This window comes from Antechinus flavipes, chromosome 4, assembly GCF_016432865.1.
Source record: "Antechinus flavipes isolate AdamAnt ecotype Samford, QLD, Australia chromosome 4, AdamAnt_v2, whole genome shotgun sequence".
NCBI lineage: Eukaryota > Metazoa > Chordata > Mammalia > Dasyuromorphia > Dasyuridae > Antechinus > Antechinus flavipes.
Genome location: NC_067401.1, coordinates 16312091 through 16339593, shown reverse-complemented (window position 1 = coordinate 16339593; position 27503 = coordinate 16312091). Strand labels below are relative to the sequence as shown.

The 27503-nt window shown below is 45.8% G+C and overlaps 1 protein-coding gene across 1 annotated transcript in view; it reads left to right on the top strand.

Annotated features, from left to right (window-relative positions):
- The window catches only part of SRRM3 (serine/arginine repetitive matrix 3), a 104623-nt gene that overhangs the window by 20683 nt on the left and 56437 nt on the right, over window positions 1-27503 (top strand). Inside the window, exon 2 of the mRNA XM_051991880.1 lies at window positions 25627-25871. Within this exon, the coding sequence (XP_051847840.1) occupies window positions 25645-25871 (227 nt within the window). The 5' untranslated portion in view covers window positions 25627-25644. The remainder of the gene's footprint in view (window positions 1-25626; window positions 25872-27503) is intronic.

Sequence of the window (27503 nt, the reverse complement as noted above, 5' to 3'; positions counted from 1 at the left end):
TCCAGTCACTCGGCAGAGGTTCAAGAGACCCTCATTTTTAAGAGGAATGGCCTGAAGCCCAGAGGAAAGGTGTTTCCCAAAGTCACACAGCAAGTCAGTGGCAATTCTGGAGCAGAGGGATTAACTGATTTACCCAAGGAAATGATAAGTAGCAAGAATCAGGGCAGGATTTGAACCCAGATCCTCTGACCAAGCTGAACATCATATGATGTAAGCTTCACTGTTTCTTTTTGTATTTGTATCATTGGGTGGATATAGATTAGGCAGATAGATTGGAGGGAGGTAGGGAAAGGGGAGAAAGGAAGAGGGAGAGAGAAGGGAGGGAGAGAGAGAAAAAGAGGGAAAGGAAGGGAGGGAGAAAGAAAAAGAAGAAAGGGATGTAGAGCAGGGGGGAAAGGAAAGAAGGGAGAGAGAGGGAAGAAGGGAGAGGGAGAGAGAGAGAAAGGGAGAGACAGCAAGAGACAGAAAAAGGAAGAGAGGGAAAGAAAGAGAGACAGAGAGAGGGGGAGGGAGGATGAGAGAGGAAGAGAAAGAGACAAATGGATAGAAAGAAATAGACAGAAAGAGACAAAGAAAAGAAAACAGAAAGGAGAGACAGAGAGAGACAGAGACAGACAGAGAGAGAAACAGAGAAGAGAGACAGAGAGAGAGACAGACAGAGAGAGAGACAGAAACAGAGACACAGGGAGACAGAGAGAGAAACAGAGAAAGAGAGGAAAGGAGAGGAGAGGAGAGGGAGAGAGAGATTATATATAGGATATTCATAAATGATATATATTTTGAACTAGAGATTTGATTTCGATGACATGGGGAGCCGCCCCTGAGGAAACTCCAGCTTTCAGTGCAGGTCAACAACTGCTCTGTGGTTTTTGGTCTTAGTTGCTTCACTCAGAGGTTAGTGACTTGCCCAGGGTCACACAGCCGTGTATCAGAGGCAGGGAGGTCAGCTCTCTCTTTGCATCATTGCCTAACTGCCTGGAATCATTGGGATCTTTAGCAAATGTTACTTGTTGCATTGAACACAATAATGAAGTTCAGAGCTAGAAGCAACACAGACACTACTGAGTCCAAACTCCTTGTTTCACAAATGGGGAAACCGAGGCCCAGAGAAATGAATTGATCGCTTTAAGGTTACCCAAGTAGGGAGTAACCGAGTCTGAGCCAGTGCTGGCTCCACTTTGATAAATACCCGCGTTCTTCGTCCCTCCAGGGCAGAGTTCCCTCCTGGTTCATGTCTCAGGAGAGCCCGGCTCCCCCTCTCCGGCCACCCGAAGCTGATTTCTGAGAGCTTCCTGTCCCTTGCAGGGGCACGTTGTCCCCTCCCAGACTCACTCTCAGCCAATCACATCACCTGCCTCCTGAGGGTGAGATGGGTTTGGGGGCAACCGCCCCCGTCCTGCCAGAATCACTGAGCGAGGGGACTTCTCTCCTCTCCTTCCCCTCCTTGGGGAGAGAAGATGCCCTAGGCAGCGGGCACTGTCCCATCCTGGTCCGGAGCAGAACAACTCCGCCCAATCCAGGCCGCTGCTGAAGCCCGCTGGAACCCGAGATCACAGGCCTGAGACTGAACAGGATTTGGGGATCACCCGGGGCAGCCCCTCGTTTTATAGGTGAGGAATAGAGACCCTGAGAGGTTAAACACTTATCTAAGGTCATGTAGGGGGAAGGGCGCAGGGGCAGGATTTGAGCCTCCGAATCCAGTTTCCATTGCACAGGGCTGCTCGCTATTCCTCCCAGAGTCTGGGAAAATCCTCTTTTCCCATGGAGGCCCCAGGAGTTGCCTCTTTTGATCCAATGTTCCTGTTGTTTTGTTGCTTCAGTCCTGTCCAACTCTCCATGGGCTTTTCTTGGCAGAGATACTGGACTGGTTTGCCATTTCCTCCTCCGGCTCAGTGCACAGATAAGGAAACTGAGGTAAAGTGACTTACCCAAGATCACACAGCTAATAAGTGTCCCAGGTCGAACTCAGGTCTTCCTGACTCTAGACTGGGCACTCTGACACTGTATCCACTGCACCACGTGGCCGCCCCAATCACAGCCACTTTTCACAATTCTCTGTCTCCCTCCGATTGGGGGCGGGTGGGGTAAAAGATCAGGAAAAGAGGACACTAGAGGAAGAAGGGACTTCAGGAAAATTGAAGAATGAAGAGATGATAATGATCCCACAGGTAGAAGGAAGTGGGAGACTCAGAACTTAGGCTCATCTTCTAACTCAGAGTCCTTTGTACTACTCCTGGGCTTCTGTGATCCACTGCTCTCACTTTACAGATGATGACCCAGAAAGCGACTTGTCCAAGGTCACACAGCTAGTAAGCGCATGAGACATGATTCCAATTCAAATCTTCCCGACTCCAGGTCCGCCCCTCTCCTTTCCCGGGGAGAGTCCTGGGGTGATGGTCTCCCACAAGACATCAGAGGAACAGGACCTTTTCACCACTGTAATGCCTTAGTTACCCCCACACCCTCCAAGACGCCTGGACTTTCGGAGTCTGAGGAGGAGACTCGGGAAGGGTGAGAGAGGTGATCAGGAAAGGGCTCCACCTTTGGAAAGCTGACAGATCTTGTGGGTTGATCAGCTGCTGGCAGACTGATGGATGCTACCAGGGATCCCCTTTCCCCCAAGTTCCAGGTTCATGCTCCACCTCTACTCAGGCTTCCTCTCACTTGTTCCCGGAACCCAGCTGCCTCCAAGTACCTTCCCAGGAGCTGGCTCCTGCTGTTCCCCTCCCCCTCCCAGGTTAGGTAGGTGAGGGTGGCTCCAGCCTTATCCTGGGGAGCGGATTTCTGGGCTCCCTCCCCACCGGTGGCTCCAGAGGAGACCAGAGCCCTGGCGGCTACTGAATAATTTACAGGAAGGCTTTTAACTCTCCTTCCTGCCTCTTCTCCTTCCCAGGTTACTTAACAAATAGGAGAGTCTCCTACCTCCTGAGAATCCAGGGAGAGGGAGAGAGAGTCTGAAAAAAATTCTGCTTCAGGAAGATCCTGGTAACCCTTGGGATGCTGGTTCACACCAGTCTCTATTATCTGAGCCAGTGTATCCAAGTTTGCCCTGGTCTATCCTGGTCTGTGTCCCATAATTCCGTATGGACTGGTCTGATCTGGTCTGACTTCTGCTGGTCAGCATTGATCTGCGTTATTTGGTTAAAAAAAAAAAACAAGTTTTTTGTTTGTTTTTTTGATTAAAAAAATTTTTGTTTAGAGATCCCTGTGCAAGCATCCAGAATAGTCCCAACTTGGCGACAAACTTGTCACATGACCTTGGAGATCTCCTGTCCCCTCTCCACACGGGGGCCGCTCATCTCACTGGGTTACCTCAGGGAGAATGCTCGGCAAGCTGCAGAATAAATGGAGCAGCGCCGGAAGGGATTCAGAGGCCATCCGGATCAATTCTCATTTTACAGTCGAGGAAACTCCATCCCAGCGAGGGGGTGATTTTCTCAGAGTCACACAGGTAGTGGAATTGGAATTTAAACAGAGCTTGGGACTCAAGTGACAAGGGTCCTTCCCCCTCACCCCAGGGCCACCATCGGGGGTCAGCCGAGGCCCAAGTTCCCTCCCGTATCTCCCGTGGCACTTGCTGGAGCTAGCCCAGGGCCCATCAGTTATGCCCTGAAGGGAAGGAGAAAAGTCAAGGGGAGCACCCATGAAAGCCACTCTGGTCCAACTTTTCCCTGCACTCTGGTGCCATCCATGAACTGAACACAGCTGATAGCGACCACTGGCAGGGGGAGGGCTGAGTTTTCAGGGAACATGATCACATGGTGAAGTCTATCTGATGAGTAAGACAGAGCTGTTCAAAGACCCTACTTTACTGGGGAGCCAGAGTTTCTATAATCAGGAAACCTTTAGTTTTATGGGACCATCTTTTTTATTCTGCCCCACTCTCAGGGACTTTGTCCTGGTTAACCTCATACCTTCCTCATCAAGATTCTCTCTCTCTCTCTCTCTCTCTCTCTCTCTCTCTCTCCATCTCTGTCTCTCTCTCTCCATCTTTGTCTCTCTGTCTCTGTCTCTCTCTCTCTCTCTCTCTCCATCTTTGTCTCTCTGTCTCTGCCTCTCTCTCTCTCTCTTTCTCTCTCTCTCTCTCTCTCATCTTTGTCTCTCCATCTTTGTCTCTCTGTCTCTGTCTCTCTCTCTCTTTCTCTCTCTCTCTCTCTCTCTCTCTCTCTCTCTTTCTCTCTCTCTCTCTCCATCTCTGTCTGTCTGTCTCTGTCTCTGTCTCTCTTTCTCTGTCTCTCTGTCTCTCTCTCTCTCTGTCCTCTGTCTCTGTCTCCATCTGTCTCTGTGTCTGTCTCTCTCTCCATCTTTGTCTCTCTATCTCTGTCTCTGTCTGGCTCTCTCCATCTCTCTGTCTCTCTCACACATGTGACTTCCCTCTCAAAACTACTTTTGATTTATTTTTTATATGTTCTCTGTGTACATACACAGGCACACATTTATCTCCCTTGGTAGAATGTAAGCTTCCTGAGAAGAGGGACTATTTGATTCTTGTCTCTGAGTCTCCAGCACCCAGCTCAGTGCCTGACACTTAAGAGGTGCTTCAAATATGTTCACTGATTGATCCATGGTGAGCCAGCCCTGTCTTCAAAGAGCTTCAGCTCTGAGCATCCACATGAGAAAAAGACTTATTCAGAAGAAAGTGAAAATCAACAGTGATCAAGGGGATGCTAGAGGGACATTAGATAGATACTGTTAACATGAGAGGGCTTGTAAACTAGGTTGTCACAGCTAAAGGGAATTTTAAGAGCTAGTCTAGGACAGCCCTAGGGCTGCTATGTGGTACCACAGTGAACTTGGCCTGGAGACAGAAAGACTTTTCTCTTCCAGTTCAAATCTGGCTTCAGATACTTATTAGCTGTTTGACCTTGGGCAAGTCACTTAACCCTGTATACCTCAGTTTTCTCATCTGTCAAATGAGCTGAAGAAGAAAAAAGCATGTCATTCCTGTACCTCTGCAAAGCTGGACAAAGAGGACATAACTAAAAAAAAAATACCAAAAAGGACAGCTCTCCTCACTTTACAGAAATGGAAACTGAGGCTCAAAGAAAGGACATGAGTTACTAACCACAGGGTCACACAAGTACTAAGTGGTGGAGGTAAGAATAAAATAAGTAAGCAATATCTGAAATATAGTGGCTAGAAAATAGGCCCCTGAATTCCAGCCCTATCTCTCAAATATTTTGGCTGTGTGACCTTGGTGAAGTCATTAATCTGTATCCCTGGAAATTCATCAGGGCAGAGGATCCCTGGAAATTAAGACTATAGGAGCTCTGGGGACAGTTAGGTGATAAAGTAGCTAGAGCACTGGAGCTGGAGTAAAGAAAATTTGAGTTCAAATGTAGCCTCAGACACTTACTAGCTGTGTGATCTGGACCAATCATGTAGCCTCTGTTTATTTCATTTTCCTCATTTGTAAAAAAAAAGAAAAAAAAGGGGGGGTTGGATAATAATAGCACCTTACTTCCCAGGGTTGTTGTGAGGAGCAAATGAGATCACCGTTATAAAGCACAGTGCCGGGCACATGGTAAATACTATATAAATGTTGTCTATTTTTATTAGCTATTGTAAGTTGCACAGCAGGCCCTGAGCTGCATCAATAGGAGAGGAATCCCCCTCATTGACAAAATCCCAAGTCCTGGGGAAAAGGAAGCTCCATTTTGGAGTGGGGAGCCGGGCTAGCGGCTGAAAGTGATGCTCTTTGTGGAGAGGTGGATGTGGATCATCAGGGCAGAGGATGCTGAAAGCCTCAGCTGGCCCCGGGCCAGGAAGGGGGTTTGGCCCCGGGCCAGGAAAGGGGGTTGGCCCAAGGGTCTTTGCCAGCAAGGGAATAGGCTTGCTACCTCCTCCCTGCCCTCCTCTCCCCAGCCATCGTCCAAACTGAGACCCAGCAGTAGTCCAAGTTGAGACCCAGCAGCCGTCCAAGCTGAGTGCCAGCCACGGACCTCTGTCCATGGTCCTGGCCGGGATCCACAGTCTTTGTCCTTTCCAATGTCACTGTTGCTACGGGGCCAACAGCGAGCCCTGGGAAGACGGCATCAGCTAGCTCCTCACAGCGAGCTCTGTCCCAAGTTCCCCTCTGCTATTTTCAGGATGAGGGTGGAGGAAGATGGGGATGAGGAGGCGGGGGCGGGAACGTTTCTCTTGCTCGGTTCTCTTCCAAATCTTCTTTTTGGACAACTCAGAGAAAACACGCGAAAGCTTCTGGGCCTGGGGCCTGGAAGAAATCCGGGTCAGATCAAAAGAAATCAGGCCGTGGTGGAAAACAAATGGAAAAATTACAGCTCTTGTCTCTCCTGTAGTCTGGGCGTGGGGGAGGTAGGTGTTGTACACCAGGCAGGAAGTGGGAGGCCCGGAGACCGGGACTCAGAGTAGGTGTCCAGAAGGAGTCTGCTCCATGCAGGTCCTGCTGTGGTCGTGATCGTGGGTTAAGTACGGGGATGACATTTATCCCCAAGGGATGAGGCTGAGAATCTCATCCAGGTCTCATGGTAGAGTGGGTAGAGTGAAGTTCCTAGAAGACTTGCATGCAAATTCGGGGAACGTTTCTTTAAACGTCTCTGGGCCTCAGTTTCCTCATCTGTAAAATGGAGAGCTTGGACTTAAGGCTTCTTTCCAGTCTTACATCTACAATCCTTTGACTCAAGCTTCTTTTTAAATTTGAGCATAACAATTGTAGGATTTGGTTACCTTGGGGATGGTTCTTACCCTCTATAGGGATCGGTTTGCTCAGCTGTAAAATGGGCTTAGTCAACATTGGAATGGAACTGGGTTTGGAATCAGAGATTCTGATTCCTGATACTTATCATTTACTCCCTGAATGACTTACTTTCTGGGTTTCAGTTTTTTATTTGTAAAATTGAGGAGGTGAGTTGACCTCTACAATGGCTTTCAACTCTAAATCAGATACTACCAAGAGCAATGTCCTTTAAGGTCCCCCATTCCTAGCTCCAAATCTGTCATCCTATTTAGGCCACTCTTTATTCGAGGCGACTGTCATTGGGGCCAGCTGAGTCCTGCCTCTGAGACATACTGGTGCTATGACCCCAGGCAAGTCACTTACCCCCAGGGGAAGGCTAAGCTTCTGGGCAGGTGCCAATGCGTGTTGGTGGCAGAAATACCTCACTGACACTTCTCCATATCGATGAAGACATAAACCCAAGCCCTGCCCTTCTCTGCAGCCCTCCTCAAAAAAAAACCTTGCCTTTTGAATACTCGGGCATTAAAAATTGTCATTAAATCAGAGGGACTTCAGAGATCCTTTTTCTACTTCTTCATTTCCTAGATAAGGAAATCAAGGGGAGGAACTTGGCAAAAACCAAAGTCAATTAGGGGGAGAGCTGGAATTAGAACCCATGATTCCTTACTTCCGGTTGCCCATCTTTTAACCTCATTGATTTACTTCTCCTTTGATCCAACTGACCTTTGTCTCTCTAGTCTCTCCCTACCCTCTGTGGGACAAGATTGCTTTTCTGCTTCGGGGGTGAGGAGGTGTTCTGTCACCCCCTTGTTGGTAACAGCACCGGTCCCTGGCTCGCCCTGGGTCTTAGAATCATGGAATTGCATTTGGACTGGAAGAGACCTGAGGATAATTCTATGCTTTTCATTTTGCACATAAATAAGCAAGGCCTCCAGAACGTGAATATGCTTGTACGTGTGTGTGTGTGCGTGTGGACCCAGAGCAGGGCTGAGCTGAAGGGAGTGAGCTCCTTATTTCCAGACAGATGGTCTGCTTTGGTCTTCAGGAGGTCTCCTGCCTTCCTAATGAGGTTCTAGCTCTGTCTCTGTCTCAGAGATTTGGCTGAGCTGAAGGGAATGAGCTCATTTCCAGAGAAATGGTCTGCTTTGGTCTTCAGGAGGCCTCCTGTCTTCCTAATGAGGGTTTAGTCCTTGCTCTGTCTCAGAGATCTGACTGAGCTGAAGGGAATGAGCTCCTCATTTCCAGAGAGATGGTCTGCTTTGGCCTTCAGGAGGTCTTCCTAATGAGGTTTTAGTCCCAGCTCTGTCTCAGAGATTTGGCCGAGCTGAAGGGAACGAACTCATTTCCAGACAGATAGTTTGCTTTGGTCTTCAGGAGGCCTCCTGTCTTCCTAATGAGGTTCTAGTTCTGGCTCAGACTCAGAGGTTTGGTAAGGACCACTAAGTTATAAGAAACCCTTGCCTAGGGTCCTCGCCTAGATGTTTCTTAGCCTTTATAAAGGACGCTCTTATGATTCCTCCTCTGCCATATTCATACCCACATTCCCAGAAGTGAGCGCCGGACCTTATCTCCAGAACTGACTCCCCAGTCTCAATCCTGAGCCCCCATCATTTGTACCAGACCTCTGTCTCTGACACTGAAGCACAAAGCTCCTTTCTCATGCATTGAGTCCCCACCCTTAACCCTGAGCCTCAGTTCTTAACTCTGAACCTTCATCTTTAGCTCCGAGTCCCCAGACCCAACCCTGTGCCCCAATTTCAGCACTGAGTCCCCCTCCCAGAGTGGAGACAAATTTAAATTGCTTCCCCTTGAACCCTTTAGTGCTCCTAACACACCCTCGAGAACCACCCAGTGCTCTCAGCCTCGACGTTATGTCCTGTTCCCTATGCTACAGGGCATCTAAACAGCCACTTTGTGTATCCAAACCTCAGTTATGGACAATTACACCTTCACTATCTATCTCCTGGGCTGTTGTGAAGAGAATTCTTTGTAAACAGGATCGAGGGGTTATTATTCCCATCACCCGCGGCTCCCAGCCTTGGTCACGCTAACCTCTGTTACCTGAACGAGGCAGCTTAGCTCACTTTTTCCTCTGGGAAGTCCCAAGCTGAGACATGCTGTGGCCCCTAGTGCACGGCACGGACACCGCCACATCCCTAGGATCGGGAGCTTCCCTCATTGGGGAAATGGGCCTGTTTCCTCACTGAACAACCCAAAGGCATCCCTGCTTCTCCTTTAAGCTCAACTCTTGAGTCAGTGCTGGGGGGAGAAGGGGGGAGAACAAGGAGAAGGGAGAGGCAAACCTGTGCATTTTGATAAAGTGCATCGATTCCCCCATGTTTCAATTATGAGAATCGATGAGGATTCGGTGGGATTCTGATAGATGTGTCAGCAGCTGGTTAATGATGGCTAATGTGTATTTATGCAGAGACATGCACAGGGTGAAGGCAGAGACCTCTTGTCCTCGGAGGCCCAGTCAGAATATGAATGGGGACTGGCCACTGCTGGAGGGATGAAGAGGGAGGGAGGGAGGGAGGGAATGTTCTGGACAGAAGGGGGGCAGATGTCTGCCTCTGGGTGCCTTCCGGCCAAAGGAGGCTGGAAGCAGGGAGAGCAGGCCTGTGTCCAACGTCTGCCTCCTCCTCCTCCTCCCACGCTGCCGGAATAATTGGCAAGAACTCATGATGCCGATCTCAGGCCCCAAGGGGGGAGTGTCTATTTCAGTGGCGATAGGATCAGAGCAGTGGAGCAGGGTGGAGACCAAAGAAACAAAGAGGAACCGGTGGAAGCCAGGGATGTGGGGTGGGTGCAGAATGGGATGGGAGATAAAGATGCATCTTCATGCAGCGATGAAGGCTGCATGCTAAGCAAGGCTGTGGGGCTCAGATGTGGAGGGACTAACTGTTAGGGATGGAGGCTCGGAGCTGGGGCTGTGATCCCAGAAGGAACACTGGAGGCTCAGGATCAGGAGTGGGAGCCGCAGTGTTCAGAACTCCAGGGCCAGGGATGAAGGGTGGGTGCTCACAATGGATGCTCACAATGGAATATAGAAGTTCAGTTCTGGGAAAGGAAGCTCAGAGTCAAAGATAAGAGTTCAGTGAAGGAGTGAGGGCTTAATGCTGGATATTGGTGGGGGTCCTTAATGCTCACTCCAATGGATATTCATTGTGAGGTGTCAGAGCTTAGTGTAGGGGATAAAAGTTAATGTGCTAGTTTGGGGATCAATTCCAATTATGGAGGTTCAGTGCTTAGAATAAGAGGGACTTACTTTCAGAGATGAGAAGTATGAGTACTCAGGGGCAGGTTTATCATTAGGCAGGGGGCTCGTGGAGAAAAAGGCATTTAGCCTCTAAGATGGGCTGCAATAAGATGGGGACTGGGGAAGAGATGAGAATTCACTATTAAGGATGAGAACTCAATTCCAGCCAACGAGCTTAATTCTGGAAATGGAAATGGAAGAGAAAAGCAAGTGGGTCTAAACATAGCAACTGAGAGAAAAGGGGGAGATGGACCTTCCCAAACCAATAAAATCTGACCCTGGTCTCAGAGCCTTCTTTAAGTTTTTACTTCCTTGAGAAATAAATTTCATGTCTCTTGATGGCTTCAGAATCAGCAGCTAGAATCACCTTCCTATTTCTCATGTCAATCTCTTCCTCAAGAATTTACAATAGCTCCCTGTGGCCTATTAGATTAAATCCAAATACCTCATATGGAATTAGAAGCGTCTTCTCCAGCTGCCTCACCCCTGTGCCCATTCTCATATCACCAGCTTTATCTTTTTTTTCTTCCCTTTTGACCTAGCTAAACAATCTCAGTCTCCTGCATACATCTCACACATTCCTACCCTGTATCTATATATTTGGGCAAGTAAGAGGAGGCTCTGAAAGAGAGCCCAGAAAGGAGAAAGAAGGTGTCACAAGCAGTTTGGGTCCAGTCCTGCAGCTTTCTGTGTCTTTGCACATACTATGGAAGTATATTACAGGCAGAAACCATTTCCCTCTGATCACAGGTAGACCTTCTGGCCTGGAAAACCACATTTAGAGAAAACTTTACCTAGCCCACTGGGTGTCAGCACTCCTGTATGCTTTCCCTAATTGTTAGGAAATGAAGGAGATGGTTCTTCATGTGTTAATTAGTCTCTTCCCACTAAGTTTTCATTTCCTGATCCTACACATTATAGGACCAGGATAGGGGCCAGATGGGGTGTGGATACTGTAACCATGACCAAAGTTGGAGGCTAGAAGAATGAAGAGAGTTTTCAAAGTTTTGAGTCATCAAAGTACACATGCAAAACTTTATTCTGAGTCCCAAGTGCTCCCAACTTTCTGAAGTGACTGATTAAATTATGGGCATTGGAATAATGGGTTAGGAACATATATTGGCATATATGAGGCAAGTCAGAGAAGGGGGGGCAGTTCAGAAACTCAGCCCTTCTAGAAGATGTGGAAACATATTATATGTCCCTGAACTAGAGCTGTTGTTTGTCTTTCATTATTAAAAAAAAAAAAAGACATCAGGGAGGAAAGTCATGTTTAAATGAGGGTGGGCTGTGCAAAGTCTTTGGGGTCCAGTGGCAAGCTATAGATCAGAACAACTGTAGATAGTCCTGGATGCAATGAGAGACATTGGCCTTTTTAAGCTAAGGTCTTCAACAGCTCTCAGTTTAGCTGAGGCAAAAAAAAAAAAAAACAACACCCATTTATCGATAAAGACTAGATAAGAATTGAGGCAAAAAATGATCTCATAAAATAGTCATAAAATAATTACTCTTGGAAATTCTTAGGATTTCTGGCCAAACTAGAAACAATTTCTATTTACATTCACTCTAAGTAAACTAGGGCCCAAATCATGACCAGACAGGATTTAGGCTGGGACTTATTGTTGGTCAATCAATAGGAGCTAAAGTGATTTGAGTTTAAAGCATGATTCTTAAGAAAGGAATGTGAACCCCCCCCAAGATAGCTTGGGAGGTTTTAGCAATCAAAAATTACATTTTTGGGGGGGGGGGCAGAACACCCAAGGTAAGGGAATGGAATACTATGTAGGCAGGAAGGAAGGAAGGAAGGAAGGAAGGAAGGAAGGAAGGAAGGAAGGAAAGGAGGGAGGGAGGAAAGGAGGGAGCAAAGATGAAGGGAGGGAGGAAGGAAAAAGGAAGGAAGAAGGGAGGAAGGAAAGAAAGAAGGGAGGAAGGAAGGAAGGAAGGAAAGAAGGAAGAAAGGAAGGAAGGAAGGAAGAAAGGAAGGCAGGCGCTATGTTATCCAACTGACCAATTTCAGTTGAGTCCCCAGTGGGGCAGCTCTTCTCACAGAGGTTGTTGTTTTCCTTCATTCTTGAAGAGGACCATAACATCAGGGAAGTATTGTCATAACATGCAAGTAAATTGGACTTAAGTGAGGGAGGGCTGTGTAGAGTCACCAGTATCACTTTCTCCTCCAAAGTCATCTAGGATCAGTGGCAAGATATAGATCAGGAAGTGTGTTGATGGCCCTCCCCTGAACTAGATAGGACAGGAATGAGTGAAGTTTCAGCACCTTGGACCTGTGGACAGTTCCCTCCACAGGAACGAGCTATGCAACTCTTTTTTTTTTTTTTTTTTTCCTTTGAGGGACCTGCAGAGATGCCTTAATAGGGAAATTAATGGGACTTACTAAATCGAATGAATGTATGTGACCTGCAGAGATGGTCAGCGTAGAGTGAAAGGATATAATAAAGGAGACTCTAGATAGGGCTATATATCATTTGATGGGAGGAAGAGGCAATTGTGATAGTGGTGGTGATGGTGGTGGTGGGGTGTGTGTGTGTGTGTGTGTGTGTGTTTGTGAATGGAAGAGAATAAACCTAAAGTGATAGGATTCAGCACGTGAGATGCCACAAGCTGCACTGTCAAAGGACTCACAATTGATTTCAGCTAACAAGGGATTGGGGAGCTCAGAAAACATTTGGAAAAGCGAAAGAATAAACAGAATCTTGAGGAAGTTACCTCAGATTCCAGGATGACATAAACTGTAACAATCAATGTGTCTGCTGCAGCAGCTTGAGGGGAGTGAGGGATGTCACCTCTAGTGGGACGTGCTGTCTGTGGTGATGGATGAATACTGGGAACTTGAGGAGATTGGGGGCTTACAGTTAATTCTCAATTATCTGTTTTGGGAGTAGGATAAGAGGGGGAGGTGATGTAGACAATCCTCAAACCAGTTCTAGTTGATTTGGGGATAAATCAAAGATAGACACATTCAATTCTGCACCCACAGACAATCTCAAGGTAGCTGGCTAAGGAGGATCAATCTAATTCAATTCCACAAACACTTATTAAGCATCTACTAAATTCTAAGAATCTACGAAAATCTTCCTCTCTTGCCTCATTGTGGTGTAGAGGTCACCCTGACTCCTTGAAGGCTCTGTTTATTGATCACAGACTCCAAAATCTTAGCAGATTTTGGAAAGGTTACTAAACTGGAATAGTTTTGAGTACAGGCCTGGTGACAGACTGTATGTCTGTTGCCTGAGAACTAGCCTAGGTTCAGGTTGGTCCACAGAGTCTCTTTGCCACATCAGGTCTCTGTAGCTAGACTATACATTCTTAGAAAGTGAGGGCTATAATCTTATTTTTCTTTTCTTTTTTCCCCTGAAGCATTTGGGGGTTGAGTGACTTGCCTAGGATCACACAGCTAGGAACTGTTAAGTGTCTGAGACCAGGTTTGAACTCAGGTCTTTCTGACTTCAGGGCTATCCTGAAGTCTATCCACTGCACCACCTAGCTGCCCTGGAGGGCTAGATTCTTGTTAGCATATTAGGCTAGGGTTGAGAACACATGATACAGAGGAAAGCGTTGACTTGAGAATCAGAGGACTTGGTTTCAAATCCTGCCTCTGATCTTCCTAGCTATGTAATAATATTGGGCAAATCGTTCAAACTTCCAATTCCCTCAACTGTAAAATGCTGGAGTTGGATTAGATAGCCTCTGAAGGGGAGTGAAGTGCCTAGAATACAACTAGGGAACTGGACATTGCCATTGCTTTTGGAAAGGATATTTTGTGACAGTCTTTTTGCTCCATCTCTGTGACTTTCAAGACCAAAATACCTTTCCCTGGTACCACTCTCTTATAAGTGTTATGTTTACCTATTAGAATATAAATTATTTGAGCTTATTGAGCTTTCCCTCTTTGAGGGCAAGAACTGTCTCACTTTTGCATTTGTATCCCCAGAATTTAGCATAGTGCCTTTTTGGTGTCGCTGTTCAGTTGGTTTTCAGTCTTGTCTCACTCTTCGTTTCCTTGTTTGTGGTGTTCTTGACAAGCATACTAAATGGTTTGTCATTTCCTTTTCCAACTCATTTACAGTTGAGGCAAACAGGATTAAATGACTTGGACAGTATCATAAAGCTTGTCAATGTCTGAAGCCAGATTTGAACTCAGGAAGATGAGCCTTCTTGACTCCAGGCCCGGTACTCTATGGTTCTACCTAGACACTAGAAAATAAACTCTTTGAAGGCAAAGACTGTATCATTTTTGTATTTCTATCTCCTGAGTTTAGTACAGTGCCTAGCACATAGCAAATGAGTGATAAACTTCTTGATTGAATCATCCATTTATTTATTAGAGAGTCAGAGAGACATCACCACAAATTCTCCATTATCCTTTGCATCGGAATTATCCACTTTTTGGAATCCTTATCAAATTTTCACCTTTAAACTCCTTCGTTCCTCTTTAACTTGCTTTTTTTTCTGGGTCAACTCCCCATTTCCTGCCTCCATCTGTGGCAGGAACCTGTTTTACTTCCATGCTGAGAAAAGTCAGTTAGGAAAGGAGACCTTTGGCAAACAAAATCCTATAATGCTACTCACAGCCAGGGACCATTTTAAAATTGTCTGCTGCTTTGAATTATCCATGCCTTCCTCTCTGCTCTTAGCACTCATGAGGGAGAGTTGACTGTCTCACCCATTACCCTTCTTTTCATCAGAGGAGCTCCCTTCTTTCCCTGAGGCTGGACTCCATCCCCAGATGGAACTTCTCCATTGGACCAGATGCTCCCAGAGGGCAGGGAATGAATCTTCTTTATTACATGTGCCCTAGGCTGCTCCCTATGTAGGTTTTACAGTTAAATCGTGTGTATGTGTATGTGCGTGTGAGAGGGAGAGAGACCATCTGTTCCTTGACATTTTTTCCTTGCCTATGCCCATCTACTGACACCAGCAAAGACCATTTTACCTCCAAACACAACTGATGGGTTTCCCTAAAGTCTTTGCTAGCAATCCCCTCACCACCAGTTTTCTCCCCTCCCCCAGCTGCCATCTCTCTATGAGTGATTATCTCATTAGCAGAACAGTCTTCCCTGGCTGTCGGTAGGGTTTCCAAAGCAGATTGGCCCCCCGAGCTACAGATGTGCTATTTCACCTCCAATTAATCTTCATCAGGAAGGGATGGGTTGTACCACATGCCCTTTTCTATCATCCTGGTCCCTACTCTGTCCTGCAGACCATGCATCCCCCCCATATTTTTCAGTCTTAATACAGGGAGAAGAGAAAAAGTGGCTGCTCAACATTTGGGTGTAATAAGTTTTGGGGGCAGGGAAGGAGTAGGATCCTGATGGGTTGGATTTTTAATAAATTCGGACAGGAGGGTCAGAAAACAGAACGCTGGCTCTTTAACAGATCTCTTGGCTTATGAAGAAAGCAGGTCCCTTGTGTCAGCAGGCATTAAATTAGAGCTTCATGACTTAATCTGTGCTCAGGTGGGGCTGGGATAGCTCCAGCTTCTCAGTTCCTTGCTAGGGGACTTGACCTGGAAAGCCCCAGTGGGAGGGGGGAGAGAGAGAGAGAGAGAGAGAGAGAGAGAGAGAGAGAGAGAGAGAGAGAGAGAGAGAGAGAGAGGAGAGAGAGAGAGAGAGAGAGAGAGAGAGAGAGAGAGAGAGAGAGAGAGAGAGAGAGAGAGAGAGAGAGAGAGAGAGAGAGAGAGAGAGAGAGAGAGAGAGAGAGAGGGGGGGGAGGAAGGGAGGAAAGGAGATTGAGAGAGATTGAGAAAGGAGGAGGGGGGAAAGAGAAGGAGGAAAATGAGGAGGACCCAGGGATGAGCTCAGATTGTGGTTGGTGTGGCTATTACCATGGGCTAGGTAAAGCCAGCTGAGGCTAATATGTTTCCTGACTTGGGGCTTCTGAAAACATCAGCTTGAATTTCTTCTGAGCTCTTGATACAAAGAAGTTTAGGGGGAACACATCAGGTATGGCCATAGCATCTTTGATCACTTGGGCTCTCTGGTCCCTCAACCCCTATCCATGTAGAACTAGAGGTCTATGGAAGGGGCTATTAAAAAACCGGAAGTCTTAGGCTAAGTGTCAAGATCCCAGCAGAATTCAGAGATGACTTTGATCCAGAGAAACAGGGATACCTGGTGTCTGATTCTTTCTTCCCATTTTCTTTGTCCTCACCTTTCCTTCTCTGATTTTCAATATGCCTTTGTCTTTTTCCAAGTCTTCGACCTTGTAGTCCTCTTTAATCCTGAATATAATATATTTTTCTAGTTACTCTTGTCTTGCTTTGCATCCCTGTTTTTCTCCCCATATTCCTAGAACAAAAGTCATTTGCTTGTTCAGAGAAATTCAAGTGGCTCCCTATTGCCTTGTGGATAAAATAAAATTTCCTTTATGGCTTTTAAAGTCCTTCACCATCCAGTTCCACTCTACCTTTCCAAGAATTTTATGTATTAATCCCAATGGTGTGTGGTGAGTGTTCAATAGCTGACTCCACCCCATGTGTTGTATACTTTAAAGTCTAATCTGTATTAAATTTTTCTCAATCACTTTATTAAGTCTAGGCAATCTAGAAAAAAAGTAAGTTAAAATTTCATTTGAGGTGTTTTCTGATGTCTGAGATCTAAATGCTCACACTGAAATGTTCACCATCAGCTCTTGTGAGTTTGGGATTCTCCTCCCATTCTGTGATCAAGCCAGAATGGCATACTTGCTATTCCTCACACACTAACTCTTACTGTGCCTTTGGACTGTCTTCCATGGATTCCCTTCCTTCCTCTACCTCCTAGAATCCTCTCAGCATCCTTAAGTACTCAGCTTAAAAGCTGCCTCCTGGGAGAATGAAACCTTACTTCAGCTCCCCACTTCCTAAGGCTCCCCAAACTAGCCTCGAATAAATTTGGCACATATAGGCTACCTGATTTTCTCCAAAGAGTATAAGCTCTCTGAAATTAGGGGCCGTTTTGGTTTAGTCTCTGTTTCCCTAATATCACACAGTAGGAGATGAATAAATGAAGATGTCATTGTTCCCGTCTCTGACTCAGTATCTCCGGTGATTTCTGTTTCAGCAAAGTTCATCTTTCTCCCTCTCTGTCTCTGACTCATTGTCTCCAATGAGGGATTTGTCTTTTTCTCCTTGTGTCTGTCTCATCCTCCCTGTCTTTCTTTGTGTCTTTATCCCCATCTCTCTGGGTGCATGTATCCCTGTCTTTCTGAATCCCTTTCTTGGTCTATGTCTCTATTGACCTCTTTGAGATAGAACTCACTATCTATGGAGCTAGGAAACCTTGGGAGATCTTAGATTTTGGACGTCCTACGAGTCTCTGCTTGAGCCCGCTAGACTTATCATTATGCTAGGGCTAACATACAAATCCATGATTGGCAGTTGGGCACTACAAGGTGCCACCCGCTTCAAAAAGCCTTTCCGGATCACCGCCTTATCAGCTCTCTCTCCAGCCTCAAAAAAATCATATTTATAATTGTCTGTGCAAATGTGTTCTTTCTATCTCCTAGCAATAGAATGTAAGTTTCTCAGAGACAAGGTATCTTTCCCTTTATCTTTTCATCCACAGCACCTGATCCAGAGTAACAAGCATTTCTATAAATGCTTGTTAAGTGTCTAATATGTTTTGCATGACTTTTTACAAGTGTAATGGTGAATATGTTGCTTGCCTTCTCAATGAGGGAGGGAATGGCTAGAGGGAGGAAGAGAATTTTGGAACTCAAAATTTTAAAATATATTTAAATTTAAAAATTACTACAAATACTTGGACCATAGTTTTAAAATTTGCAGCCAAAAGGGACCTCAAAGGCCATCTAACACAACCTTTTCCTTTGACAGATTAGGAAACTAAGACCCAAATGATTTGTCCGTGGTGATACATGTAATAAATAGCAAGGGTCAGGAGGTACACTAAGATGATGAAAAATGGTCCCTGTTCAATGCCAGTCTAAATAATCTCTCTCCAATAGTCATCCTAGATCTACAGCTCCCTTATCTTGCCTGAAGAAAAAGTAACCTCAGCTGGGTTTCTACATCAGTGTGAATACACCTCAGCCTTGCTTAAATCCCAGGACCTCCAGATGGAGATGTCTAGCAAGTTGGAGAGATGGGACAGGAGCCCAGGGGAAAGGTCAGGGCTGGAAATATCGATGTTGGATTCATCAGTCACCAAGGTGATAATTGAAGCCATGGGAATGGGTGATGCTGCCAAGAAAGAGCGAGAAGAGGACTGAGGACAGAACTCTCACTTAGTAAAGCAAGAGGAGGAAACGGCAAAGGAGACTGAGAAGGATCTGTCAGATGGTGAGGAAGGAAACCAGAAGAGGGTTGGGTCATGAGTCTGAGAGTGGAAAGGACATTCAGGCATAGGAGGTGGGCGACAATATCAGATGCTGCAAGAAGAGAGAGATGAGTGAGAAAAAGTCACTAGATTGGGCAATTTGACTTCCCTCTGAATGTGCATCCTTGACTCTCTCACAAGGGTTCTGGTGCCAAAATGATTGACCTTCTCAGTGCTACCGGGGGCTAGAGTTCATTTCATTCTCCTCCTGGTGTATTAGTAATTCATTTTCCCTCTTCTCCCTCTCCCTTCAGCTTCGATAAATTGTCTTCCCTCCCCCCAGCTCCTCCAGGGAGGCGTACTGGCATGGCACTCACTTTCCCTGCCTTATCTGTTTTCCGCAGCCGCCGCCGCTGCCGCTGCTGCTTCAGGTGGCTGTCTGCTCTTCTCTCTAAGGTTACCTTTCTGGAGGATCATAGATTTAGAGCCCTTGGAGGTCATCTCACCCACCCCCTCTCATTTGTCATAGGAGAACATCAGCACCCAGCGAGGGGAAAGGGCTTGTCCAATGTTACACAGGTGATTAATAGCAGTATTGCTGCTCGGCCCCAGACCTAGCTCTATTGCGCCACTCTGTCCCTCCTTGCAAACTCCCTGGGAAGTCAGCTGAGCTTGGGGCTGTGCCTTGGAGAAAAGCCTATGGGTGGCTCTCTTTCCAGCTCTTGTATTCATCCCCTTGAGATCAGTCTAATTTAGTTGAGGGTAGGAAAGAAACCTAGGTTCAGATCTCATCCCTGACACTTACTGGAGCTATGATCGTGAGCTACTCCTTGAGCACCATCCATAGGGTGGGTGTTTCACTGTACCTACTTTGAAGAAGATTTGTAAGAATCAAATTAGATAGGGGCAGCTAGGGGACATGTTGGATGGAGTGCTGGCCCTGGAGTCAGGAAGATCTGACATCAAATCTGACTTTAAATACTTGACACTTAGTAGCTGTATGGCCCTGGACAAGTCATTTAACCCAATTTGCCTCACCATAAAAAAACCAAGGAAACCAAAAGAATCAAATTAGATAATGTATATGAAGTGTTTGCATACTCTAAAGTGTTACATAATGATTACCACATTGCTGCAGCTCCTTTCTCCCCAGTGAAACCTAGGGTAAGATACCTTTTGTAATCACTTCGAATATATCCTCTCCCTATCTGGAGAACCCAACTTACAAAGAGCCCTTCAACTTCTTATTCTCATACCAGGATCCACATTTCAGAGGAAAATCTAGAGGTTGCTTGGTTCCCCCATTTGTTGAAAGAAAGCCGCCCTCTGGACACTGTTCCGTCTCCTGGGGTTTTGTTCTATCCTTGTATTATTGCAGCCCCTTCTTTTTAATCCAAACCATCCACTCCACAAAACAGATGAGTACAAAAAAAGAGCAATAGGAAGAGTACTTGTTCTGGAGTCAGAGGTCTTGGATTCAAATCCTTCCTTTGGCATCCAATAACTAGTGCAATCATGAGCAAGTTGCTTCAGCTTTCTGTTTGCTCCTTTGGATTGATGGCTCTAGGATGGAGCAGGTATAGATCTGCATGGGTAAAGGGAATGTCTTCCTTTGGAGTTCTTTTTGCCCAGTAAAACCACAGCATTAATTTAAAAAAAAAATAGCATGTGAACCTAGAAGATAAAGTCCTTGAGGATAGGTATCCTTTCACGTTTGTTCTCATATATTCAGCACCTAGGACAGTGCCTAGCCCATAATAGGCACTTAATCTATCCTTGTAGATTGATTAGTTGATTGATTAGTCCCCTTCCTATTCCTTCTTGACAACCTTGACTCTGGGCTTGTGTGTGTGTGTGTGTGTGTGTGTGTGTGTGTGTGTGCATGCAATATTCTCCCAATGTCTCTGCATCTGTCCCTTGTGTTGGGGTGAGTCTCCAACCCAAATTCTTGTTCCTCTTGCTGAGCTCGATGTTTCTGCCCCTGGGTTTCAGTTCCCATCTCTCTTAGTGACTCCATTTCTCTCTTTGTCCCTCTTTGTCTCAATCTCTCTTTGTAACTTGTGCATGTCTTCCTATCTCAAATTCAATATCCCTGACTGAGCTAGCTTCTCTGTTGCCTATTTGTATGCTTTTAGCAAGGGCCCCAAGTGTGCCCAATCCTTTTGCATCTTTCCTATCCTCTTCTTCCCCCCTCCTAGACTGCTCCCTCTTCATTTCCTCCCCCCACCCAGGGAAGGAAATAAGTACTCCTTGTTGCTTAGCAACTAGCAGCCAGCAGTGTCATGGAGAAAGGAAATAGAAATAGCTCAAGAGGTGGACCCCTCCTCCCCTCCAACACACATAACGGTCTAATGATGAGCTAAGACAGCAGAAGCCCTTTGCTCTATTTCTCCAATTGGGGGAAGGGGTTCAGCTAGAGTTTTCCCCCTATGGGCACAGTCCACCTATGGGGGCCTGGGAAAGGATGATGTGGGGAGAAAGCACTGGTGGCAAGTTGTTCGCTATAACAAGAGGCAGGACCTGTCCACAGCAAAATCATGATAAATTTTTATTTATCCTTGCCTGTTCAGCACCCCTCTTCTCTCCACCTGAACCCTTGACTACACCCTATTCTGCACCCTTTTCTCCAAAACCATCTTCTGACAGAGTCATAGAGTCATGGGATCTAGAGCTGAAAGAGACTATCAGATCATCTCTCCTAACCTGTCATTTTACAAAGAAGGAATCAGAGCTACAGACCAAGGAGCACGGTCTATGTCTCTAACATAGGTCATGGGACCATAGTTCTAGAGTAGAACAGAACTTTGGATGTCATCTAGTCCAACTCTTTCATTTTTCAGATGAAGAAACTGAGGCTAAGTTAAGGGACTTTCCCAAGATCATGAGGATCATAGTATGATAGATTTTTCATTGAAAGAGAGCAGAGAAGGCATCTAATCTAACTCCCTTATTCTACAGATGAAGAAGTTGAGGTTACAGAATTAAAATGACCTTCAGTGTCACATGCATAATAATTGGCAGAAGAGGGATTTGAATCCACAACCTCTGTGTTCTGACTTAAAATCCAGAAATTTTTCCACTGTACCATAATTAGTTAATTGGGGAGAGGATGTGTGTGTGTGTATTATTTCTTTAATGGAAACTTCTTTTAATGGAGATCAAGTCATTAGGAAGGAAAGATATGAGTAAGCTCAGCCTCCAAAGGGATTAGAAAATCTTTCACCCTTTGAGCAGTCTGGGCCCTTTCTCCAGGAGAATGGAGAGTCCAAAAATCAGACTCTTCTGGATTTCATTCAGCCCCATCAATCTCTACTATATGACATTCAGCTCAGCCCCTTTCCTCCTCAAAATGCATCAGGAAGCAGTCACTGAGTGAATTGTTAAGGACAAAGCATGATCCTTTCCCTTGTGGACTGAACTTGAAATCTAGAGGGCAGGCCCAAAGCAGGGGGCAGCCCCTGAAAAGTGTTAAGACACAGCTGTACAAGGGGGTGCATCCCTGGAACTTTGCACACATGTATAATAAATGGTCTTAATAGACTATGCTCCATATGGATGGAGCTGTGATTTTTTTTGCAATGTGAGGCAGCTCCCAGGGTGGAGACTTTCTCTATCAGCAGATGGCAATAATGATTTAATAGATAATAGTAACTCACATTCTTAGAATGCTTTAAGCATGGAAAATCACTTTACATGCCAACTGATCCTCACTATAACTGTAATGTGAATGCTATTATTATCCTCACTTAACAAATAAGGAAACTGAGGCTTACAGTGAGGGGAAATGACTTGCTTATGGTCACAGTCAAGAAGTGTCAGAGATGGAACTTGAGTACTGCAGTGTCCTTCTGGCTGCAAGTACAGCACTCTATTTTCTCCAGTTACTGCTTCCATAAATCACTACCACCATCATTTTTTGAGACTGGGCCTGATATTTTACTGGTATTGGGAGCTCACAGTAAGAAAATTTCCTCTGTTAATGCAGATCAGCCTTTGCTCTGCAACGTGTAGTCCTAGAGACTTGCCTGGGCTAGAGAGATCAAAGCTTCCCGCAGGGTCATGTGGCCAAGATCAGGGTTGACATTTAAAACCTTTTTACCAGTGCCAGTTTTCTACCCACAATGCCATGTTGCCTTTCCTGTATGTGAGTATATGTGTTCTTAGTCCTAGTTGTTGAATATTGAATGTGTATATTGTGCGTTTGTGTTTGTGTTACCGATAAGCACCAATATGATTCCAAGGAATGGTTACCAGGGTTAAAATCCTGGCACTGCCACTTATTCCCTGTGTGATCTTGGACACTTCCCTCTCTGGGCTTAAAATATGGGGGAAGAAAATGAAGGGGATTGATAATAGATCTTCCTAAAGTGCATGGAAGTGTCCTACTTATGGGCTGAGGGCATCCTCTGTCCACGGTCCTGATTCAATTCCATTCCATTCTGTTGGCCTGCAAGCTCAACCCGTGCAAGAGTATAATAAAGCAGCCAAAGGAATCTAATGTCATCCTGGAAGACATTAATAGAATAATCTCATTAACAGAAGAAGATGAGGGAAAGACGCATTATATTTTGTGCCGTCCGAATTATCCAACAACCATTTACTGAGGATTTCCTTTGTGCGAGGTACTGTTCTGGGTGCTGGGGGATATGACATGTATGTGTGTGTATACATGTGTCACATACTTGCAGTAACTTGAAGAAAAGAGAGAACCCTGACATCTAATGTGATTAGAAAAGGCTTCCTATAGAATACGGTACAAGGTATAGCCTTGAAGGAAGCTAAGGATTCCAAAGGCAGAGACGAGGAAAGGATGCATTACAAAAGTGAGGGACAAAATGTATAAAGTCATGGGGGTAGAATATGGACTGTCAGTTTTGGAGACTGGCAAGGAGGCCAGTTTGACAGGCACTTAAAGGGGAGTGATGTGCAATAAACCTGGAAAGCCTGACTGTGAAGGGCTTCAACTGCCCTGCTGAGGAGTCTGTATTTTACCGAAGAACTAGTGAAATTTCTCATCTGGAGTATTATGTGCAGTGTTGGGGGTATACCTTTTAAACAAAATGCTGACAAGTTGGAGGATGTCCAAGAGAAGGTAACCAGGATGGTGAGAGGATTATAAAGGCTTAGGTCTAAACCTGGGAGGGATCTGACAAGCCATTTTGGAGATGAAAAAACAGGAACTCAGAAATATTAGGTGACCTAGTGTCCTAAATCATAGATCATAACTGGCAGAGCTCGGATTTGAATTCAGGTCTCATGGTTTGAAATTCATCGCTCTTTCCAGATGACGACTTTTTGATTGTACCGTCTTTTCTTTTGTTATCTAGGATTAGCTTAATGAATGGGAGGTATTTAGCCCAGGGAAGTTCTAGAAGCTTTAGGGATAACAGGATAGCAGCTCTCAGGTGCACAAAGAGCTATTACATCAAAAAAAGGATCAGATTTGTTCTTTTTGGACTATGGACAGAATAAAGATCATTTTCAACATGGTGGAAGGAGTCTCAGGAAGATAGATTGAGATCCAATGGAAGAAAAATTTTCCTAAGAACTACAGCTGTTCTGGAGCGGAATGGCTATGTGACCCTGGGCAAGTCACTTAACCCCAATTGCCTCAGCCTCCCCCCCCCAAAAAAAAGCAGAATGGGCTTCTTCAGGACATAGTGAAAAAAAGAGAAGTTCTCATTGGAAATGCCATAGAAGGGGATTCCTATTTAGGTATGATATTTGAGGTACCTCAGCTCTAAGAGACTAGGATTCTGTGACTGAATTGTTGGCTGGGGTTGGGGAGTCCCAAGCTTCTGTCTATTTACTGCAATGATACTAGCCCTGTGTAGAGCTGATGATGTGATACTGAAGGGAGACACAGGGCTGGAACTGGCGTGGAGTCATGATATTAGAAAGCTAAATGAAACTTGAGAGATCATCCAATCCATTCCTCTGCCACCATGTTGTCACATATGACAGCCAGTCTATTCCTATGGCACAATCCATGGGGGCAGAATAAAACATAATAGACTCCCCAGCCTTCCACACTTCCTCACACACTTTGTACATTTCCTTACATATTCCATACTGTTGACTGTCATGGTTCAGCTCTCTAGTTGAGTCTCTAATGTTCCTTTTAATTTTAAGCTGTTGGAGACATCTATCTGGATGGACATGAGAGACATTTGCACTTGAGGGTTGTTGCTAACAAAGGTGAATGTAGAGTTAGAAAATCCGAGTTCAAATCTCAATTCTTACTACCTTGTGTGACCTAGGACAAGTAACATGACTTCTGAACCTCAGTCTTCCCATCTGAAAAATGAGACGCTGGAGCCAAATGATCTTGATGGTCCCTTCTAGCTATAAACCCATGAAGAATTGTTCTTGGGAAGCCTCAAAGAGCAGAATCTCTGAATAGTTTCTTTGCTGAAACTGAGTCCACAACTAGTGTGACCACAGCTATGGACTGAGTGTCAAAGAGTGGCAGTAAAATGGAGAGAAGGCTATCAACACTTAGAGTGTTTCTATGATGTGTAGATCATAGGTCATAGAATCTCTGTGGTGCAGTGGGAAGAAGGTTGAATCTGGGGCCATCAGACCTTTGTCCAAATCCAAGCTATTTATTATCTCTGTGACCACAGGCCCTTTTGGAGCCTCCGTTTCACTTGTCAAATGAGAGAATTTGACAAGATAGCCTCTAAAATCCTTCCTAAATTTATGAACTCTGAACTGAAGAACTAGAAGGGACCCCTGCGATCAGATGCCTTTCAAGCAAAAGGAACTGAGGCTGAGGGAAAGTCGGGTTTGGAGCTCTCTAGCCCAGAAGTGATTCCCCAATCATGAGCTTCTGGTCAGCCATTCCTTACTGAGCCCTTCTCAAAATAATGAAGTAGAATTGCAGGGGAATATTCTGGTTAAATTTCTTCAGAGCCTCCTCTTGTTCAACTAAAACATTATAAAATCCACACATTCCTATCTATGGTACTCAGGATGAACAGATAAACCCTGGTGTTGGGAGTAATCAATGTTTTGAGGGGGAGGGGAATGACTCAGTGATGGAGGCTTTTTTCAGCCTCTGGACCATTTTGACACTGGTTGCTTCAAGAAGGAAGAGGGAGCTGATTCCCCCGGGCACTTTTCTTTCCCCTGACATTGCAGACCTAAGGGCACAATGTACCTCACCCTGCCACCTTGATAACTGGCCTTTTGTAGGAATTCCTTCCCCTCTGGCTGCCCCTTTTCCTTTCTCTCGTGCCCAGATACTGATACCAGCTGTGTTATCTCCCACTGAATCATCCACGTTAATTGAGCCGAATGATGAAGGAGCGGAGCTTTTTTGGGTGGGTGTAAAAGAGTAGACCAGAAATTAGTCTGGCCCTGAAAAATCTCTTTATCCCTCTCTGTCCATTTTGCAGAGACTGCGGCCAGCGGCCATGTCGTCCACTTTCAACAATGGAGCCAGCATTCCCTCTCCGCCAGATGCTGCCAACGGCTTTCCCCAGCCCGGGGCCTCGGGGGCCTGGCACAGACCCGAGGAGGAGCTGCGAGTTGTGGAGCCCAGCCTGGTGAAGAAGGCCCACCGGGAGATCCTAGATCACGAGAGGAAGAGGCGTGTGGAGCTCAAGTGTATGGAGCTGCAAGAGATGATGGAGGAACAAGGGTGAGTGGGACGGGTGCACAGAGGGGTCCTTGGAACCCTCCTATCATATGAGTCAGCCTATCATTTTGTGTGTGTGAAGCAACTGGGGTTGCTTGTGTCAAGTGTCTGGGGTCGGATTTGAACTTGGGTCCTCCTGACTCCGGGCCCTGCCCTCTCTCCACTGCCCCCCTTAGTTGCCCGATAAGAAGTCGTAGGTGGTGTTTAAGACAGGGGCAGTTCTCTCCCACTCTGCCACAATGCTTCACTGAAATCCAATTCACACATGGCAGAACCTCCAAGAGGAAGGACCACCGACCCCACCCCGACGCCCGTGTGATATTTCTGTAGATCCCGGAGCCTCCCTCCACGTCCCTGCATCCCAGATGGTGGAGCAGTTTTGAAGCGATGAAATTCCTGGCTGCCGAGCCTGGTCCCTCCCTGACAAACACGCTCGCCCGATGCAGCTGGCAATCTGGGGAATGCAGAGATACCAACTGGGCTCTTGGCAAATCGGCTGCAAAGGCACCCCGCGGCCAGCCAGAGCCCCTCCGGGAATGAACCTGGAGTGGGGTGTGACTCTGCCATGGATGGATGCATCCTGAGCCCGGGGCTTTAGAAATGTGGGTCCGGATTTGTTCTCGGATTTCAGAGTCCTGGGAGGCTATTTTACAAGAGAAAAGGGCAATGGATCTGGAGCCTGATGGTCTGGCTCAAGTGCTGCCTCTGGTGCCCATTGCTTGTGTGAGTCTTAATCACTCAGTCTCAACTTCCTCATCTGTAACATGGAAGGAAGGGTTGGACTAGATGACCTTTGAATTTTCTTCCTAATCTAGCTCTATGATGCTACTGAGGGAGGATGGTAACTGGATTCCCATCCCCCTGAAAAGTGAATAATAATAGGGGACTCAGCCTACAGGTATCACAGTATCCAGAAAAAAAAAAAAAAAACATAGGAAACCTAGGTTCAAATCCTGGCTCAGAAACCTATTTGGTGGATCCTGAAAGAAGGAATCATGGGAAAGTCATTTCACCTGAGTCTCTGTTTTCCTTTCTTAATTTTTTAAATAATAGGTTTTTGCTTTCAAAATATATGCAAAACTCTTTCAAAATGCTGCATTCCAAATTTTTCCTCTCTCTCTTCCCTCTAAACCCTCCTCTAGATAGGAAGTAATCCAATATATGTATATATATATATATATTTCCACAATTATCTTGCAATGAGCCTCAGATTTCTTGCCGGTAAAATATGGATAGTTATTGATATACTCAAAGGACCGTTGTAAGCAACTTCGAATTTTTAGGCAAATGTGTAGGGTTTTCCCCCTCAGGAATCTGAGGATCCCTCTAATCATACACCTCCCACTTCTACGTCTCTTTAGACTTTACAGAACTCTCTCCTCACAATGCTTCTGGGAAGGAGACGGGTGTCAGTATCATTTTACAGACCAGGAAAATGAGGCTCAAGACCTGGCCATAGGTCACACAACTGACAAACAAATGTCAGAGTCGGGATCTGAGCCCATATTTCTTCTCCCACCGCAGGACTCTTTCTATTTAGCTCACCCCTGCTGAGGGGCTCTGGTGTTCGATGTCCGAGGAGTGGTTTAAGATACCCAAGTTGGACAGTCAATCATAAGAGCACAGAATCCCATA